This window comes from Macaca thibetana, chromosome 1, assembly GCF_024542745.1.
Source record: "Macaca thibetana thibetana isolate TM-01 chromosome 1, ASM2454274v1, whole genome shotgun sequence".
Lineage (NCBI taxonomy): Eukaryota > Metazoa > Chordata > Mammalia > Primates > Cercopithecidae > Macaca > Macaca thibetana.
The window spans coordinates 216474868-216496124 of NC_065578.1; the positions used below are offsets into that span (position 1 = coordinate 216474868).

Consider the following 21257-nt stretch of genomic DNA (forward strand, 5'->3'; position numbering starts at 1 on the left):
CAGCCTCTGGTCCTTTTGTTACTTAGGCTGGAAAGTTAGGGTTTTCCTTTCAATTTAGTTCTAGGAAGTCAGTGTAAAACAGCCTTAGGTTCCCTGCCTCCAGACCCTATTCCCCTGCCTCAGCCTGGCCTAAAAGCTTTACTTTAATCTTTAATCAATTCTCTTCATTCAAAGTCTCATTTAGTAGAAAAAGGTTAACCAACCTTAATATTGTATATAATTTTATCAGTTATTTTATCTTTTTGTTTCATTTTCTAGTTCCTGTCTAATGTCTTGTTTTCTTTTTTCTTTTTTCTTTTTTTTTTTGAGACGGAGTCTCGCTCTGTCGCCCAGGCTGGAGTGCAGTGGCGCGATCTCGGCTCACTGCAAGCTCCGCCTCCCGGGTTCACGCCATTCTCCTGCCTCAGCCTCCCGAGTAGCTGGGACTACAGGCACGCACCACCATGCCTGGCTAATTTTTTGTATTTTTAGTAGAGACGGGGTTTCACCATGTTAGCCACGATGGTCTCATCTCCTGACCTTGTGATCCGCCCGCCTCGGCCTCCCAAAGTGCTGGGATTACAGGCGTGAGCCACCGCGCCCGGCCTTGTTTTCTTATTTCTAAACTTCTTTCTTTGATTTTCATCATTAAGCTATGAAGTTTTTTTTTCCTATCTCCTGTAACTTTCTTTTCACCGATTTCAGTGTTTTCACATTTTTCTCTTCAGCTGTCTCCCTTTGCAGACCTTGATCCTCTTTCTCAAAATTAATGGCCTGATCTTTTCCCGACCTGTGCTCCTTCTCATCTTCTCTTTTACTCTTAGCTCACCTTTAGGATCCTCACTACTCCTGAGGCCGAACTGTTAGCAATACGGTTTCCTCCATTGTGGCCAGGATCCCAGCTCCATCCTGATACCATCTGGACATATACAGGGCCCACCTGGCCCCTTCTGCTGTTTTCCCATGTCCTTGGCACCAGAATTACGACGAGAGAATAGTGCATAGGATCATTCGGTCATTTGTGCCTCTAGCCCCATGTTTCAGGACGTGGGAGGACAAGAGAAGCTCTAAGTCGTTTTTGCTTCTGCTATAATTTCTTTTTATTCTCATCTCAAGGAATTTGGAAGGCCTTTTGAAATAAATGCATCTCATTCCATTATCATTTGAGGAAAGAAACATTTGAGAAGAAAGGGCGATTAATATTTAAACGCCACCTCCCTTCCCCTACCTCATTTGCCCTTATATTTTTTTCTTCTCACTTACTCTCTTATATTGCCTTTACTGGGCAACTACATCAACGAATCGCCACTGAAAGGCACCTGACCGGTGAGCTGCCTTGGGGTGAGGTCAGTGTGATCCGTCAGCTGGGAGCCATTGCTCCTTTTTAGAGGACGAGCCATTGCTTCCGCTGATGAGCCGAGCCTGGAGCTCAGCGAGTGCATCTCAAAACTCATCTCTTCCAGCAGTAGGGAGCCCCTCACAGCGCTGCTGTCATCAGCGTTCATGGAGGATGAAAAGGGCTTCGTCTTTTCCATACACACTTGACTCTTGAGCAGCGTGGGGGTTTGGAGCACTGATCTCCCCTACAGTTGAAAATCCACATGTAACTTTTGACTCTCCGAAAACACAGCTAACAGCCTGCTGTGGACTGAAAACCTTACTGATAACATAAACATCAATTAACACATATTTTATATGTTATATGTATTATCTACTGTATTCTTACACTAAAGTAAACTAATGTTACTTTAATAAGAGAAAATATTAGGTCAGGCATGGTGGCTCACACCTGTAATCCCAGCACTTTGGGAGGCTGAGGCAGGCGGATCACTTGAGGCCAAGAGTTCAAGACCAGCCTGGCCAACATGGTAAAACCCTATCTCTACTAAAAATACAAAAATTAGCCAGGTGTGGTGGCGGGCACCTGTAATCCCTGCTACTTTGGAAGCTGAGGCAGGAGAATCGCATGAACCTGGGAGGCAGAGGTTGCAGCAAGCAGAGGTGGCTCCATGGCACTCCAGCCTGGTCGAGAGAGCTAGACTCCATCTCAAAATATATATACATGTGTATTATTAAGAAAATCATGAGGGGCTGGTGCAGTGGCTCACGCCTGTAATCCCAGCACCAGCACTTTGGAAGGCCAAGGCAGGTGGATCACTTGAGGTCAGGAGTTTGAGACCAGCCTGGCCAACATGGTGAAACCTCGTCTCTACTAAAAATAAAAAGTAAACTTAGCTGAACGTGGTGACACATACCTGTAATCTCTGCTACTTGAGAGGCTGTGGCAGGGGAATCACTTGAACCCTGGAGGCAGAGGTTGCAGTGAGCCGAGATGGTGCCACTGCACTCCAGTCTGGGTGACAGAGAGGCACTGTCTAAAAAAAAAAAAAAAAAAAAAAAGGAAGAGAGAATGTATTTACTACTCATTAAGAGGAGGTAGATCATCACAAAGGTCTTCATTCTCATCTTCACATGGAGTAGGCTGAGGAGGAGGAGGAGGAGGAAGAGGAGGAAGAGGGGTTGGTCTTGTTGTTTGGAGTGGCAGAGGCAGAAGAAAATCCACATCTCAGTGGACTTGTGCTGTTCACACCATGTTGTTTGAGGGTCCACTGTGCCTTTCTTTTACCTGCAAGGAATGGTGGACTGACACACAGCCTCATCTCAACTTTCACTTCAGGAAACAATATTTTAGATCTCTCCAGGGTTGCCAAGTTTCTGAAGTACTGAGTGAAAATGTTGTAACTAATATATTTTGTTATGAAACTGAGGATTAAGACATCCTTCCTAACAAGCTTTTTAAGCCAAAGTGATACAGATAGTGTAACACAAAAGAGTAAATTGTTTTTTAAATAGTTAATCTATATGAGGCAGGATTTCTGTTATTGTTTGCTATTACTGTGGTTTTGATGGATGAGAGTGAAATGTGCATATCTTTTTTTTTTTTAAATAAAGTGTTTTTATTTAAAAAATTTCAAACTTCTAAACTGTAAGAGTGGTGCCCTGAACTCCTGCACACTTTTACTCAGATTCACCAATCCCTTATGATCTGCCACGTTTGTTTTCACCTCCTCTTTCTCCTCCCTCTCTCCCCGTTTCTCTCTATATATGTACAAACACACGTACGTATTTATACATTTTATTATTGTTATTTTCATCATCTCCATTTTGCTAGACTATTTGAGAGTAAATTGTAAACATTGTAAGAAAAGTTTCACTGTGGATCTTCTTTCTTTCTTTTTTTTTTTCCTTTTTTTTTTGGAGAAAGGTGTCTTGCTATATTGTCCAGGTGGGAAATGGACGTGAACTCCTGGGCTCAAGTGGTCCTCCTACCCCAGCTTTCCAAGTAGCTTGGACTACAGGTGTGCACCGTTGGGGTCTTCCTTCCTTTCTTTTTTTTTTTGAGACAGAGTCCCACTCCGTCACCCAGATGGGAGTGCAGTGGCTCGATCTCGACTCACTGCAACCTCCACCTCCCAGGTTCAAGGGATTCTCATGCCTCAGCCTCTCAAGTAGCTGGAATTACAGGTGTGCACCATCACACCTGGCTAATTTTTGTATTTTTAGTAGAGACAAGGTTTTGCCATGTGGGCCAGGCTGGTCTCGAACTCCTGGTCTCAAGTGATCCGCCCACCTTGGCCTCCCAAAGTGCTCGGATTACAGGCGTGAGCCACTGTGCCTGGCCTCAGTGTGGGTGTTGTAAGACAAGAACATTCTCTTTTTTTTTTTTTTGAGACAGAGTCTCGCTGAGTCACCCAGGCTGGAGTGCAGTGGCCCGATCTCGGCTCACTGCAAGCTCCGCCTCCCGGGTTTACGCCATTCTCCTGCCTCAGCCTCCGAGTAGCTGGGACTACAGGCACCCGCCACCACGCCCGGCTAGTTTTTTGTATTTTTAGTAGAGACGGGGTTTCACCGTGTTATCCAGGATGGTCTCGATCTCCTGACTTCGTGATCCACCCGCCTCGGCCTCCCAAAGTACTGGGATTACAGGCTTGAGCCACCGCGCCCGGCCTAAGAACATTCTCTTACATAAGCCACAGTGTCTGTGTGTTTCTTAAAAATAATCTTAGAGTCAGAGCACTTGGGTTAAGATGTCATTTGGCTCATTCCTCTGCTTCTTGCAGGTAAATTTCTAAACAGTACAAAACTGATATTTTCTGGGAGTGATAAACACAAATTCTTATGGGGGCCAGCCTGTGATATAAAAGTGAGAATCAGAGTTTATACAGTGCTCATGACATGTATGCATGCCCCACCTAAACGAATAAACACGCCAATCCTAGACTAAATAAAATGGAAATAAGAAGAAATAAAAAACAAAAACAACAACAACAAAAAATATCTGATGGCCAACTTTGTCACTTGGGTCAACAGTTTGCGGCCCTGGATCTATGGCGAGAGCTCCCGTGGGTTGGAATATCCACAGCTGTCTTTGGAAGCACTGTGCTATAGTTAGGAAGTTCTCCTTTAAGTCTGAATGCTTGACTGAGATTTATGAGAGGCAGCAGTTGCAGTGGCGGGTGGCGTGGGTGCTAGACTGGGTGTGTGAATCCCATTTGTACCATTTGCTACCAGCGTGATCTTGGGAAAATTTCTTAACCTTTCTGTGGTTCATTTTTCCTCATCTGTAAAATAGTACCTATCGCACAAAGCTGTCATGAGGAAGAAGTGAGGAAGAATATTTAAAGCACCTTACACCAGAGTCTGGCACACGTAATAAGACACTGTCAAACTGGATTCTGCTAATAGGAGCCTGATGGCTAGAGGCTATTTTTTCTCACATCCATGCAGATCATGATCCTGGTATAAGGGGAGAGGGATGTGAGGACTGTTCCTCCTAGAAGACCTAGAGGAGATGTTCATTCTTGAGCCAGAAAGCTACTTAATCTACTTTTCTTCCATTGTGAGTGGCTTTCTTTTGTTCTTATCCCCGTTTTTTTTTTTTTTTTTTTTTTTCTTTTTTCTTTCTTTCTTTTTTTTTTTTTGAGACGGGGTTTCACTCTTGTTAGTAGAGACGGGGGTTTCACCATGTTGGCCAGGCTGGTCCCGAACTCCTGACTTCAGGTGATCTGCCCGCCTTGGCCTCCCAAAGTCCTGGGATTACAGGCGTGAACCACCGTGCTCGGCCCTCATCCCCGTTTTATATTCATCCTTCTTGTCAGACTTCTCCCCCAGCTCTTACCTGTATTTCTCTAGTGCTAAGGGGGTCACTACCTGAATATTAACTATACGTGATCCCTGACAAATTATTTAATGTCTTTGAGCTTTAGTTTTCTATTTGTAAAGTGGAGACAATAATAGTACCTCCCTCCTAGTCGTTGTGAGGGTTCAATGAGTTAATCTGTGGGTTACTGTGTCAGAGCAGTCCCTGGCACACAGTGAGTGCTGTGGAACTCTCAGCTGTTGGTTAGGATGTGCATTCTCTTTCGTAGCCATATTTCTCCATGGTGTACTCTATACTTATGATCTAAATTTTCTTTTTGCTGGCTCTCTTCTGGAGTTTTTTCTTCCTCTTTTTCTTGTCTGCAAGTGCTCTTATTAAGGTCAGTGGTCTTTTTGTCCAGATCTAAGATTCTGCTTATTCTCTCAGCCTTCTGTAATATTTTGTTTATTTATTTTGAGACAGAGTTTCCCTCTGTTGCCTAGGCTGGAGTGCAGTGCCACGATCTTGGCTCACTGCAGCCTCAACCTCCTGGGCTCAAGTAATCCTCCCCCAAGGAGCTGGAACTACAGGCATGTACCACCACACCCACACCCCAATAATTTTTTTTTTTTTTTTTTTTTTGAGACTGAGTCTCACTCTGTCACCCAGGCTGGAGAGTGCAGTGGCACAATCTCGGCTCACTGCAGCCTCCACCTCCTGGGTTCAAGTGATTCTGCTGCCTCAGCCTCCCAGGTAGCTGGGATTACAGGCGTGCGCCACCACACCCAACTAATATTTGTATTTTTAGTAGAGACAGGGTTTCACCATATTGGCCAGGCTGGTCTTGAACTCCTGACCTAGTGATCTGCCTGCCTTGGCCTCCCAAAGTGCTGGGATTATAGGCGTGAGCCACCGTGCCTGGCCTCCCAATAATTTTTTAAAAATTTTTTGTAGAGATGGGTTCTTGCCATGTTCCCAGGCCACCTTCTCTAATATTTTAAACTGTAGCAACCTGGCCAGGCTCACACCTTTAATCCCAGTACTTTGGGAGGCTGAGGTGGGAGGATCACTCGAGCCCAGGAGTTCAAGACGAGCCTGGGCAACATAGCGAGACCCTGTTTCTATTAAAAAAAAAAAAATTAGCTGGGCATGATGATGTGTACTTGTAGTCTCAGCTGCTTGGAAGGCCGAAGCAGGAGAATCACTTGAGCCCAGGAGTTTGAGTCTGTAGTGAGTGTGATCGTGCCACTTCTCCAGCCTGGATAACAGAGCAAGACCCTATCCCCCCAACCCAACCCAACACCCCCCGCCCCACCAAAAAGGAAGACAAAACCCTGGAGATTATTTTCAGCCAGAAGCATGGGGGAGGGGACAGTAAGGAGGTTAGGGGAGAAAGGGGAGTGGAGATGAGGAGGGAAAGGAGGGAGTGGGAGGGAGACATTGGCTGATTGGCTGAGCAGTGGAAGGCTAGTGATGGCAGGATTCTGCAGAGTGGTGAGGCATGGGGTGGATGAGTGCGACATGAAGCTGACAGTTACAAGACAAGCCATTTAGAAGAAATACTGTGATTAGTGAAAGGAAGTCTGGAAATAGAATGGTTGAGATTGGCAAAGCACCTATCAGTTTTGTTCAAGATAAGGAAGATACCTGAATATTTCAAGGCAAAAGAGGAAACAGCTAATAAAGAAAAGAATGAAGATACTGAGAGGGAGAGGTAAGCATGTGAAGAACAAGAGCTGAGTGTGGAAACGAAAAACTAAGGGGTAGATTTGCTTCATTGAGGAGGAGCACTTTTAATTTCTCCAAGGCTAAGCGCACGAGGCAAGAGCTATAGGACATTCCTCTAAAGTGGTACAAAGTCAGCGACCGTAAAGGTGACATGAGGATTAATCATAGCACCCAGTGATTGTGCAGTTCACATCTGTTGAGTGAAATGGGTGATAAGGACGTTTTCTGAGATGAAGGGAGGGAGTACTTTGGAGCTTGAGGCAAGAGATGCTCCAGAATAGCGGTTTGGAGGGAGCTTGCCAGGAAGCCAGCAGACGACTGAGAGGACTGTCAGGCAACAGCCAGGACAGATTTGATGTTGGATGGGGTGAATCTGTAGTAGGCCATGGTATTTTATTTTATTTTATTTTATTTTATTTTATTTTATTTTATTTTATTTTATTATTTATTGCAGCAGTGCTTTGCAGGAACAAAGAAAGTGAAAATTAGAGATGTTCAGGGTTATGGATTAACAGGAGGCGGGATGGAGGGTGAAGGGCCCAGAGAGTTCAGGGTGGTGACAGTGGCCATTTTGAGTGGCTGAGTGTAGAGGATTGAGCAGCCATGTGTAGATTAACTGCTGAGCACAGCTCCACGAGTGAGCCTAGGCCATACTACTGGAGGAACCACGCAGCCAACCCGCAGAACGGTGGAAAAGAATAAGCCCTTGTTGATTCAATCCCTCTGTGGCAGGCAGCTTGTTACGCAGCAGTGGGAGATGCATGCCATGCCTCGTGTTGACTGCACACAGCAGGGAGCCTGAGGCAAGGGAGCCTGGCACAAAAGCAGAGGTCAGTCAGATGGAGAAACTGGGCAGGTGGAGAAGAATAGAGGGGGCCTCTAGGGGGCACCCAGAAATATCCAGCACATCAGGAGAAGGGCAGGTTTTAGAATGTGAGAGTGAGGAGGAGGCTTGCCATCTTGAAATATACGGGCCTGGAGGCAAGTTGTGGTGATGTTAAGTACTGGAGGGAGCCCAGACACAGCTCAGACTGTCTCTTCTTCCGTCCCTTTCGCTCTCAGCAGAGGACCTTGCCCTGTGCTACGCAGAGGACGGCGAAGTCTTTATGTGCGAGTTTCTTCATCATCCCATTTCCGAAGACAAACTAGGGGTACAGATAGGAACTGTCTGCTACAACTTGAGAGAACGGATAAGTCACATTACTTTTCTAAGTCCGATTAAATCTTGTACCCCTACTTGTCAAGACCAATAAAAAGTTAATATTAGTAGTTTTTGTGGCTTCTTTTAGTCTCTTATATTGTACAGTAAGTTTTCTCTTAACCTTTCAATCAGTTGTTGTAAACTGCACCTTTAAAATGAAATGACGTATAGCAAGTCTTTGAATAATGTTGTTACAAAATTAATGAGAAAAGAAATGGTTTTGTTATATGTCCTTTTGCTTACAGTTGCAGTTTCCAAGAACCCATCAGTGATACTCAGAGAAGACTTGCTGTTCTGGGACCCCAAGGCTTAGTGCAGTCTCTGGGAGAAAGTGGAGAGAGGAAAAGCATTGTGCTCATGAGCTGTCTAGGCCTGAGGCAGGGACAGCATCCATGTCGTCTACACGAGGCCCAGCCACAGGGAGCCTTAGCACAGCTTCCAGGGCCCCAGAGCTCAATGAGGAGATTCGCTTTCCACAAGAGGAAGGAAGCTCGTCCAGTGCAGTAGAGGAGAAGAAGGTGGGTGAGATGTAGGTGAGCTCGTGGAGAGGAAGGAAGCTCGTCCAGTGCAGCAGAGAAGGAGAAGAAGGTGGGTGAGATGTAGGTGAGCTCGTGGAGCAGTTTGTGGGTGTACAGGGTGAGTTCTTGAGGAAGCCATGGTTATTGTTCTTTAGGCCACTCTGGCCTCATCAGCAAAATAATCTGCCTTTTTTTCTTATATCATGAGGCCTTTGTTATTCGAGACTAGAGAGAAAGAAGCTGCTTACTGCCTGGAAGATGTCCCATCATGTGGGCTTTGTTTTCTGTGGTCTACCCGGTGAGATGAGACCATAGCAGATTTGCTCAGCAAAGAAGAGGATGGTGATGGGTTCCTCAAGGGGATGTGGAAAGAGGGAGAGGGAAATTTCCTATGATAGGGAAGAAATTGCTGTTCTCTTACATGTAGCAACGTGCAGGTGGCAGGACCTAGGATAGGGGTGGCTGCAAGAACACTGAGCACTAAGTGGCCCAGGCCTTCTCACCCTCTCCTGAAGCCCACCCACCTGGTGAACAAGGCCCTCGTCAGCCTGAAGCCCACCCACCTGGTGAACAAGGCCCTCGTCAGCCTGAAGCCCACCCACCTGGTGAACAAGGCCCTCGTCAGCCTGAAGCCCACCCACCTGGTGAACAAGGCCCTCGTCAGCCTTCTTTGCAAGGGCTCATTCCCAGTAGCATTGAAATATGCTTGCATCTTTCAGGTTTTCAGTATCAAAAAAGAAAAAACATCCTCTTTAACACCATGTTCCTCTCCAGACACCCCTTCCCTCCCCTTCTGTTTGTTTTTGGGATTTTTGTATGTTTGTTTTTTAATGTGGGGGTCTGTGTATGTTGCCCATTTAATGTGGGGGTCTGTGTATGTTGCCCAGGCTGGAGTGCCGAGCGCACTGGCTGTTCACATTGTGATCTCTGCTCACTGCAACCTTCGCCCCCACTTCCCCCGGGCTCGAGCAATCCTCGCACCTCAGCCTCCTGAGTAGCTGGGACTGCAGGCACCTGCCACCACACGTGACTTCTCCCCTTCACTTCTTGACCCACTGCAATCTAATTTCTCCTCCACCTTCAACAGAGACTGCCCTTGTCAAATCATAGCTGATCTCCTTTTTTACTAACTCCAGTGGATATTTCTCAGAATTTACCTCCCTTGACCTCTCAGCAGCATTGGAAAGCCAAGGATGACTTTCCATTTTCTTTTTCCTTAGCCTCCGTGCCACGGCCCTCTCCCGGATGTTCACTTCCCTCTCTGGCTCCTGTGCTCCGTCTCTCGTGCAGGTTCCTCTTTCTTGGATCATTCCTTGAATGTGGGTACTCCTCAGACCTCTTCCTTGTCTCTCCTAGCCAATACATTCTACTTAGAGGAATTCTGCTCCTGTGCCTTCATGACCAGATCCACGTCTCCAGCCTGATCCTTCTCCTGCACTTCACACTCTTAGGAGTATCAAGTCTGTGGTTTTTTTTTTTTTTTGAGACGGAGTCTTGCTCTGTCGCCCAGGCTGGAGTGCAGTGGCGCGATCTCGGCTCACTGCAAGCTCCGCCTCCCGGGTTCACGCCATTCTCCTGCCTCAGCCTCCCGAGTATGGGACTACAGGCGCCCACAACCGCGCCTGGCTAATTTTTTGTATTTTTAGTAGAGATGGGGTTTCACTGTGGTCTCGATCTCCTGACCTTGTGATCTGCCCGCCTCGGCCTCCCAAAGTGCTGGGATTACAGGCGTGAGCCACCGCGCCCGGCAAAGTCTGTGGTTTGATTTACCCCACTTGTAAGCTAGTAAGTTAGCTTGTTACTGTTCCATGGATGTTGGCACAAGACTTGAGACTCCTGGGTCAGTGACAAAGGACTTCATTCCTCTTGGCACAGCAGGCAACATGAGCATCAGCTTGTGGGTGACAGTTTCTCCTGCCCTCACCTTTTCCTGGTGATGGGCCCAGCTGGATGCCTGCACAGGCAATGGTTGGCATTATAGAAAGGGAACAGAGCTTTCAGAACAGAGAATTTCAGGGAACAGAACAGGGGATATCTACTGCTTTTATAGCAAGCAGGAAGCAAGCCTGCTCTTTGGCCTGGAGGGAGACATTGCGTCATCTCTCGAGGCTGCTCACTGCGACGTAACCCTGAGAGATGGCCAGGGTTTTCATGGCATAACCAGCAAGAACAAGCATGTTGGAAATTCAGCACATGCCAGATTGAACTCTTCATCTCCCTCCACCCAAACTTTTTTACTTCCTTTTAAAAATTTTATTTTTATTTATTTTGCACATGTATTTCTTTTAGAGACAGATCTCACACTGTCACCCGGGCTGGAGTACAATTGCAGGATCATAGTCCACTGCAGCCTTGAACTCCTTGGCTCAACCGATCCTCCCATCTCTGTCTCCTGAGTAGCTGGGACTACAGGCACATGCCACCACACTCAAGTACTTTTGAAAATTTTTTGTAGACATGGCGGTCTTGCTGTGTTGCCCAGGCTGGTCTCGAAATCCTGGCCTCAAGTGATGCTCCCACCCTCAGCCTCCCAGAGTGCTGGGATTGTAGATGTGAGCCACTGCGCCTGACCTGTTTCTCCTTCCGTTTTCTGAGCTCAGTGATTGATGCAGTCCTTGATATTGGTAACTCATTACCAACTGATAAGAAATTCTTAACTCTTCTGACCTTCCTCTCCCTCATGAAGTCTGACGACTCCTTCCACCTCTGTCTTAGGTTCATTTGCTCTTCTTGCCCCTCGCTGCCTATCCCTGGGTCAGACTGTGCTTCTCTTAACGTGTTTAAGACAATTATAGCCTTTTATCATCCAGCCAGAATATTCATTTTATGAAGTTCTAAGTTGTTTTGTTTAAAAATCTTTTTAGAGACAGGGTCTTGCGGTGCTGCCCAGGCTGGAGTGCAGTAGCCATTTACAGGTGTGTAATAGCTCACTGCAGCCTTGAACCCGTGGCCTCCAGCTGTCCTCCTGCCCCAGCCTCCCTAGTAGCTGGGACTAAGTTACTTAATTTAAAATGTATGTATTCATTTGTTTGTAATACAAACGATTCAAAAGGTAGATGGCGAAAGGACTTCCTCCAGCCTTTGCCCCTGCCACCCACTCTCTCCAAGGCATTCTCCACCCTCCAGTGAATGTTACCAGCTCTTCGTGTATCCTGTCAATACTGTACCCCAGGTAGACATTTTATACTCAGGTTACTCACGTACCGTATATGAGGTTGTGACACAAATTTCCACACCTTACATTTGCTTAATACTTTTTTTTTTTTTGAGAAAGACTCTCCCTCTGTCGCCCAGGCTGGGGTGCGGTGGCGCCATCTCGGCTCGCTGCAACCTCCGCCTCCTGGGTTCAGGTGATTCTCCTGCCTCAGCCTCCTGAGTAGCTGGGAGTGTCTCAGAGAGGAACAAGGAGGCTTCTGTAGCTGACGCAGCACAGTGTAATTCTCACTTTCTCCTTCTCTGCTCTCTTCTCACAGTCTGACTCCTGATGGAAGCTCTTCCCTAGAAAAGCCCTGTGCAGAAAGAGTTTGCATAGTATATCACTTTCCATTTTCTGTTAGCCACATTTTTTTAAGTAAAAAAGAAACAGGTTGTTGAAAGAAAAACTTTAGATGAATGGAATTTAACAGAATTTAATTGAGCAAAGAATCATCTGAGAATCAGTTCACCTCTCCAAGAAAAGGGAAAGTGACGTGCGGGAAATGGAAGCGCGGTGCAGAAGCAGCTGGCTTGGTTACAGCTCGAAGTTGGCCTCTTTTGAACAAGGTTTGAAGCGTTGGCTGTGATTGGCCGAAACGCTGTGACTGGGGCGTGAGTAGGTTATGTCTGTTACAACGTCCAGTTAGGCTGCAGTTCACTGTATATGCAGAAGCCTCTAGGTCAAGCTTAAAACATGTAAGGAGTCAGCTTTAGGCTAAACTTGTAGGTTGGTACAAAAGTAATTGCAGTTTTTGCCCTTTTAATGGCAAACCCACAATTTCGCACGAACCTAATAATTTAACACAAGTAAAATTAATTTTAACAACTTATCTAACCCAATGTGTCTAAAATGTTATTTCAACATGTAACCAATATTAAAAACTATTAATGAGCTATTTTGCATTTTCTTTTTCATACTAAGCTTTTGAAGTCAGTGTATATTTTACACTGGCAACACATGTCCATTTGTAGTCATCACATTTCAAATGCGTAATCGCTAGATGTAGTTGGTGGCTGCTGTTTGGTCTAGCGCGGGGCTAGAATTTGTCTTTTCCCCCATCTTGTCCCCTTCAAAAATCTTTTTTGTTTTTTGGTAATTAAAAAATCGAGATACCATGGTTGTACATATGTATGAGGTCCATGTGCTATTTTGATAACTGCATACAATGTGTAATGGTCAAGTCAGGGTAATTGGGGTATCCCTCACCTCAAATGTTTATCTTTGTGTTGGGAACATTATAATTCTTCTCTTCTTGCTGTTTTGGAAATAGAATAAATTATTGTTAACTGTAATTTTCCTACTGTACTATCAAATACTAGAACTTACTTCTTCTATCTAACTATATTTTTGTTCTTATTAACCCAATTTCTCTTTGTCCTCCTTTTCCTCTTCCCTTCCCAGCCTCTGGTAACCACCATTCTACTCTCTACCTCCCTGAGACCAACTTATTTAGCTCCAATCAGTGTGAGAATGTGAGATTTGTGTTGCCCTGCTTCGAAACTCTTGCCTGCAGTAAGTGTGAGAGTGTGCGATTAGCCGGGTGCGGTGGCACACATCTGTAGCCCCAGCTACTTGGGAGGCTGTGGTGGGAGGATCACCTGAGTTTTGAGAAGTCAAGGCTGCAGTGAGCCGAGATTGCATCACTGCACTCTAGCGTGGGCAACGAAAGTGAGACCCTTTCTAATAATAATAATAATAATACCTTTGCTATATGAAAGAAAAAAACAAGAAAACAGGGGAAACAAGGAAATATACTTGACGTGAGGATAGTACATGTTTTGTTGGCCCTTCATTTATTAAGAAGAAAGATCAGTAAGTGAAAAGAATCCTATATTCCATAGTTACTGACTTTAGATTTTACTTTTTTTTTTTTTTTTAGATTGTACTTTCAAGTTGATACTCATTCTGCAACCTCTTTCAGTGAAGAAATTTAAAATTCTTATTTAAAATGTTTTCTTTGTAAAATAGGGAGTAAATATAATACTGCTAAAATTATCCAGAATGGTAAAGAAATTAACTATTCTAGTTAAGTGAATATTTGTGAAATTAAATTAACTTTCAAACATTACAACTTTAATTTTAATACTTTTGAATGGAAGTATGTCGTAATCAATTACACATCCCCTGTCTTAATATTCAGAGAGTACTGAATAGCATTTATACTTTTCTTAGGTTATTTGTGGAATTGAACTACATTATGATTGGGGCAGGGAGAGGTGAATAACTAATATTTATTGAGTAGCTGCTCTGCCAGGAGATGTGCTTTGTTTTATGATAGCTCTTATTATTTAACCCTTAGTGTGTCCCCCATCCTGGTTCTTAGTGTTTGAAGGAAGTCACTGTGTTTTACCTACCAGGTAGGCTTATGTGCACATTGATTAGGTAGGTGACTTCTCCAATCCAGTAAGTCACAGAGCTGGGATTTGAACCCTAGTGGTTTGGTGCTAGAGGCCATGCTTTTAACACTCTGATACTAATGTCAACTTCACTGCAAAACTCTGCGGTAGACATTATCATTCCCATTTTACAGGTGTGGAAACTGAGGCTCAAAAGAATTAAGTAACACTTAAAGTCAGTTAGTACATGGCCAACGTTTCTTTTTCTTTCTAGAACTTTTTTATATTGGCTCAGGCAAGGTGTTTGCCAGTCAATGAAGCCATTTCGTTCATATTTCTTTGGTTCACTTAGCTTCCTTTTTCTTTCCCCAGAAAATATCTTTTTTTTTTTTTTTTTTTTTTTTTTTTTTTTTGAGACAGAGTCTCGCTGTGTCGCCCAGGCTGGAGTGCAGTGGCCGGATCTCAGCTCACTGCAAGCTCTGCCTCCCGGGTTTTTACGCCATTCTCCTGCCTCAGCCTCCCGAGTAGCCGGGACTACAGGCGCCCGCCACCTCGCCCGACTAGGAAAATATCTTTTATAATCATGAGGCAATACTGGAGGGATTTGGTTTCCTATGTCACAAAATATGCTCTGAGGAAATTTGGAGAAACATAGCCTTTTCAGAGTTTATATTCTAAAACCATTGAAAACTTTTTTTTTTCCCCAGAGAGATTGGAACAATTATCAGGTCATTAGGATGCTGCCCTACTGAAGGAGAGCTGCATGATCTGATTGCAGAGGTGAGTAGGGTGAAAAAGTTTCATTCAACCGGCTCACTGTGTGACAGCTACTCCTTGTAATTAAAAACAATCCTTACCTGAAACTAAAAAAAAATGCCCTGAACTACTGAATGTGCTCAGTGGAAATACTAGGGTAACTATTCATATTAGCCAACCAATAAAATCTGAAAGAGTTAAGAGCAGATCTTGAAGAAATGACTATGAACAAGTAACACAACTGATCAAATAAAGAACCCACTGTGGAAATGATCCTCCCTGTAAAATCAGCTGAAGACAGGTCAGTAGGTGCACGGGGCTCACTGTATGCAGAAAGGCTATTGGCAGAGGCAGTAAGGAATTTTTATTTATTTGGGGAAATAAAACTAACGTTTAGAACAAATGGTAAACTGAATAAAATATTAAGAATGAACTTTACGTTGACCAGAGAGTCTAAGAATTTTAAAAACGAGTCATGTGTAATAGTGGAGATGAGTCCGTGAAGAGAAGGATCGCATAAGGCAGTGGATGAGCAGCCGAGATGAGAGCGCTTCATGCTCCGTTTGACTTTCCAGAAAGGTCTCTGATCTCGTTTCAAATGCAGCATTTGGTTCAACAACGGAGACTTTAAGGGGGAAAAAGCTACCTGGCCAGGAGAAGAATCTTTTCAGAATTGCTTATCTAGGCACAAAGATTTTGGTGAAGTCTGGGGATGGCGAAGGGGATAAGAGAGACAGGGAAGGAAGTGGAATTTTATCTGTTTATTTTGCACCTAGCACAGTACCTGCTTGTTCAATATTAAGTTGGAGAGAAGGAATTGTGACCGTGGTGAGTCACTTAACCCCTGTTGAGTATCAGTTTCTCCATAATAATAACAGTTCAAAGTTTGCTTCAAAGATAAATGAAAGAAGGTACAAGAATACATGTTTTGAATCCTAAAGCATCATATAAAGTTAAGGAATGGAAGATTAGAAAGATGATTCTGCTGCACATATATTAGCACCTTGGTGACCAAAAAGCAGTAGCAATGTTTTTAAGCATTTGGAAATGTTCGGTAAGGAATCTAAGTTGTAAGAACACGTTGTTTCTACCTTTTGGGGTTCTATAAAGCTGTTTTTACCACGAGTAAGAGAAAAAGCTTGTTTTTCCTGAATTGGTGCTCACATTAAAAAAAGATACTGATTGCTGCCTTAAAGTGTATCTGCACAAAGCTGGAACTAGTGTTAGGGAGAAGCAAGCTGGCACCGTGGAAGAGGTAAGAACTAGAGGATGAATTTACAGCGAAATCATCATCATCACATGCTCAGGATAGTAAGTGGAGCAATAATGAAAAATACCTCCGAAGGTCAGAAAAGGAGGATCTCTAGAGTCTAGTCCCTTTATGGTTTGTTTGTATGTTTTAATCGCTATCAGGAGTTAGCAAATCATGGCCCCTGGCCAAATCCTGCCTACCACATGTGCATGTAAATAAAGTTTCACTGAAACACAGCTAAACTCATTTATTTGTATATTATCTATGGTTGATATAGAACTACTGACTACACGGGCAGAGTTCAGTAGTTGCAACAAAGAACCTACGGCTTGGAAAGCTCAAGATATTTACCATCTGGCATTTGCAGAAAAAGTTTGCCAACTCCTGATCTATGGGTTTCTGTGCCAAAGTAGACCAGATACCACATCTAATACTAGAAGATCTGAGTTCAAACTCCACAGTTACAACTTAGAGCCATGTGGCCTTCCATGAGCCACTTAATCCTTCAAAGCTTGGTTTCACATCTGCAAAAGGAGTATAATAATATGAAAGTGTTTTTATGAGGATTAAATTTAATAACCGAGGAATCAACTGTTACTTGGTGGGCACGTAGCACATACTTGAGTTTGCTTGCACTGCAGGTGGCTCTCTAGGATAATATCTCCACTGGTTTGGGCAATTAGCCACAGTGGGTGCTTAGGTCCTAAAGTTTTATTTTATTTTTACCCTTTTTTAGGGACGTGACACAACCTTTGAGAATTACAGATATTTAGAATACTTATTTACCAATAGTGGCCACTGAGCTATTAAGCTCTGTAAATATTTTTCTGTATTTGTATACCAACACAATTTACTCTAATTAAGTTATACTGATAAACAGCTTTGGGTATAGCTACCTTTTAAAGAACTTTTCTAAATAAATGAGTGGGAAAAAAGCACATAAAAAAGCACAAATTTGATGAATACAAGTATGTATTTGTACATATTTAAATATATTTAATAGTGAATACATATAAACACATTTAGAAAATCAAAGCTCCATAAAAGTCAACATCTAGGGGTAAATGTCGTATTGCTAAATGTTCTGTAATAGTTTCAGAGATCAAACTATTTAAATGTATGTTTGTATATGCTTTAAAATTGTTTTATAAGGCTGGGTGCAATGGCTCACGCCTGTAATCCCAGCACTTTGGGAGGCTGAAGCAGGTGGATCACTTGAGGTCAGGAGTTTGAGACCAGCCTGGCCAACATGGTGAAATCCTGTCTCTACTAAAAATAGAAAAATTAGCTGGGTGTGGTGGTGCACACTTGTAATCCCAGCTACTTGGGAGGCTGAGGGAGGAGGATCACTTGAACCCGGGAGGCAGAGGTTGCAATGAGCCGAGATCGCACCACTACACTCCAGCCTGGGTGACAGAGCAAGACTCTGTCTCAAACAAACAAACAAACAAAAAAATTGTTCTATAAAAAGTTGAAACCTGTGTAAAATTCTCTGGTTGTCATGTACTTGAACTTTAGTGTAGACACATTCTTTTCTCTTCAATTTTTTTAACTTTCAGCCCTTTGCTTCCTGAAGATCAATTTCAAATCTGGTGTTTCTCTTGAAATAGATCATTTAAAAAATCATTTAACTTTGATCCATACAGTTCATATTCTATAAATAGCAACTTCCTGCAAATACTTTCTGCCTTTTGGAATATCACAAAAACGGGCAACTGTGAGAAGGATTAGTGAAAAATATTACTGACATATAGGCTACCAAATAATCCTCCTATTAATATTAAGTTAGAGCCTTCTAGGGTCTTCAGGGTATGGGAGCTGGAAGGAGATAATGGCATTTTCATACAAATGGAAAGGTTATTTAGAGGTCTATGTCTTTTGAAGGTCCAACCTAAGTGGAATTATGGAGAACTTAAACTAATTACAAAGAAGAACTAAAAGATGATTTAAAAGTAAGACCTGTGTTGGTCAGATTATTGACTCAGGCTTAGGAACTAAGCATGGATTATGACTTTTTATTGGGGTGACCATCTGCAGCCTCCACTTCCCCATCCTTGCCCTTTTTTGGTTGTAGATGTTAGGCAGCACCTCTGTTGGCTGCCCATCTGTTTTGGTCCTAAGCATGCTATGTTCTATTAACCATCTCCACCTTTCCCCTTGACTCCCTCTTCAATCTGTCTGCTCATTATATGAGGCCTCTTAACTTCTGTGCTCAAACAACTCTGCTTGGCCTCTGTTACCTGGGTATGGGAGAGCTGGCTAGCAAATCATTCCATGGATTTAACAAACCCAGGTCTACAATGACCTAATCTAGTCAGCCCTGGCCTGCAGAAGACACCATCACAGACTTAGTGACACCAGTGCCTTTCTCACCAGCCTGATGCCCTTGGTGAGCAGCGCGTCTGCGCCCTCCCATGGAACAGAATCCTCCGGTGAGTCTTCTGACTCGTTATGTGCCCATTCTGCCCTCCCACTTCTGTCAGCGCAGTTTGCCACTTCACTCAGGGTTTGGTGTCACTCACCCTTTCCAGGTCTCACCATAGCAGCAAGTTAGCCCCATCTCCTAGGGTCCTTGCCAGAGTGTTAAGTCTGTGTCCTGAGAAAGTGCCTGAAGTTGATGAATTCTTGCTTATCCAGTTTTATATTCCAGGCCTCTTGGTCAAGCACTCTCATCCAATCCCAGGGGTATTCCCCTAGCTCCTACTTCAGGAGCCAATTCCTACCTAATTCCTTTTGCTATTTTAGTGTATAGTCTTTTTCTTTCCTTATTAGGCCCACCTCTCCCTCAGCCAGATTATGCTGGGATGTAACACTTCATTATTGCCTGGAGCAGCCCATCGGAAGGATGGCCTTGGCTCAAATATGATGGCTAGGATCATCATTCAACTACATTTCCTGCAATTGTAGATTTAAGAGGTGCATTTCATTGGGAGGCTGAGGCGAGAGGATTGCTTGAGTGTAGGAATGAGGCACAATCGTGGCTCACTGCTCTCCAGCCTGGGTGACAAAGCCAGATCTCAACTCTTTCTTTTTTTGAGATGGAGTCTCGCTCTGTTGCTAGGCTGGAGTTCAGTGGCACGATCTCGGCTCACTGCAACCTCCGCCTCCTGGCTTCAAGTGATTCTCCTGCCTCAGCCTCCCGAGTAGCTGGGATTATAGGCACCTGCCACCACCACGCCCGGCTAATTTTCGTATTTTTAGTAGAGGTGGGATTTCACCATGTTGGCCAGGCTGGTCTCGAATTCCTGACCTCAAGTGATTCACCGACCTTGGCCTCCCAAAGTGCTGGGATTACAGACGTGAGCCACCGTGCCTGGCCCAGATCTCAACTTTTTTTTTTTTTTTTTAAAAGGAAGAAAATGGAATTTTCATGGCTGCCATAGTTGTCATCTGGAAGAGCTGTAATGCGAACCAGGTGTTCAGTGTCCGGTAGAATATGGCCAAAAGGAGTTGGCTGCTCTATTTTATTTCTAAACTCACTAGTGCCTACCCCTGGCTTTCAGGATTAGATCAAAGCATAAAACTACTTAGGAATGAAATGAAGGTCCTCATCAGATCCAAGGAGTGGGGCAAGAGTGAGCAGAAACTTGACCAGCACATGGTAAAGATAGGTCAGTGATAGATAAGAACTGGGCCAGGCTTATCCTGGAATTCTGTTCTTGGATAAAAAGAGGATACCATGGCAGGGAGACCATGGTAATGATAGTCCTTAACAAAACTGTCCCTTTACATGTGATGGTTGACCTCGACCTCTGTGCACAGCCATCACTCTGGGATCTTTGTGATAATCCTGGCAGCCACTGTTTTCCTTCTGGGTTGCACTTCTTTCTATCCCAAGTTTTCCTCTTTCTAGTTCCTCTAGCATTTTAGCACATTCTTTGATAGCTTCTTGGAAAAGAGTGCCTTGGAGGTAAAATTTTTGAGATTTGTATGTTTGAAATTGATTATGCTAATCTTTGGCTGGATATAGAATTCTACATTCAATGGATTTTTCTTCATTAAATGGATTTGGATTTTTCAGGTCTTCAGTAAGAGTTCTGAAGGCACTCCTCTTCTTCATGTTCCTGGTAATGCTATTGAGATTGTACAAATCCATTCCGGTTCCCAATCCTTTGTATCTAACCATTAAATTTTTTTTTCCCGGAAACCCTGGACAGTTTTTTCCCCCAGAGTTTGAAATTTCACAATGATTTACCTTGGTGTGAACACATATCTAATGTGTTAGGTACCTGGTGGGCCTTTTCAAACTAGTGATCTGTATCTTTTGTTTTCAGGAAAATTTCTTGCAATTATTTTGTTTTGTTTTTTTTTTTCTCTTTTGGAACTCCTTTTATTCATTTTTGTATTTCTGGACTAGTCTTTAATATTCTCTCTCTTTTTTTTTTTTTTTTTTTTTTGTATTTTTAGTAGAGACAGGGTTTTTACCATGTTGGCCAGGCTGGTCTCGAACACCTGACCTCAAGTGATCTGCCTGCCTTGGCCTCCCAAATGCTGGGATTACAGGTGCATGCCACCATGCCTGGCTAATTTTTGTATTTTCAGTAGAGATGGTGTTTCACCATGTTGTCCAGGCTGGTCTTGAACGCCTGACCTCAAGTGATCCGCACGCCTTGGCCTCCCAAAGTGCTGGGATTACAAGTGTGAGCCACTGCACCCAGCCTAATATTCTTATTTTTAACTTATTTTCCATCTCTGTCTCTTTGTTCTCTCTGGTAGATTTCTTGAACTTTCTCTTCCACTATTTTTATTGAGTTTCTCATTTCTGTTGTGTTTTAAATTTCCAGTAGCTTGTTTTTGTTCTTTGAATATTCTTTTCTAAATAGCATCCTGTTCTTGTTTCAGATCTCTGAAGATAATAGTGGTAGTTTATTTGAAGTTTTCTTCTCTTTGCGTAATCTGTTTTCTCCAAGTTGGTATCTGTGTCTGTTCTGGTCTTTGTTTTTGTTAGTAGCTTTTCTCCTTGTCTGATAAACCTTGGCTGTCAGTTCATAACAAACATATGCTTGGAACTTGTCAACTTTAAACTTTATCACTGGGTAATCTGGGAATCGCCAGCATCAGAGTTTTGGGGATTTTTCTCTCGCACAGGCTTGATTCTTCGGAATAGAGTCTTCAGTCTTCTACTTGGGAGGCAAAAGCATCTAGCTGCCA

The 21257-nt window shown here is 43.6% G+C and overlaps 1 protein-coding gene across 5 annotated transcripts in view; it reads left to right on the plus strand.

Moving 5' to 3' along the window:
- The window catches only part of EFCAB2 (EF-hand calcium binding domain 2), a 483350-nt gene that overhangs the window by 432721 nt on the left and 29372 nt on the right, over positions 1-21257 (plus strand). For all 5 annotated transcript variants that reach the window (XM_050785099.1, XM_050785114.1, XM_050785124.1 and 2 more), the window contains one exon: positions 14806-14878. In XM_050785099.1, the coding sequence (XP_050641056.1) occupies positions 14806-14878 (73 nt within the window). The remainder of the gene's footprint in view (positions 1-14805; positions 14879-21257) is intronic.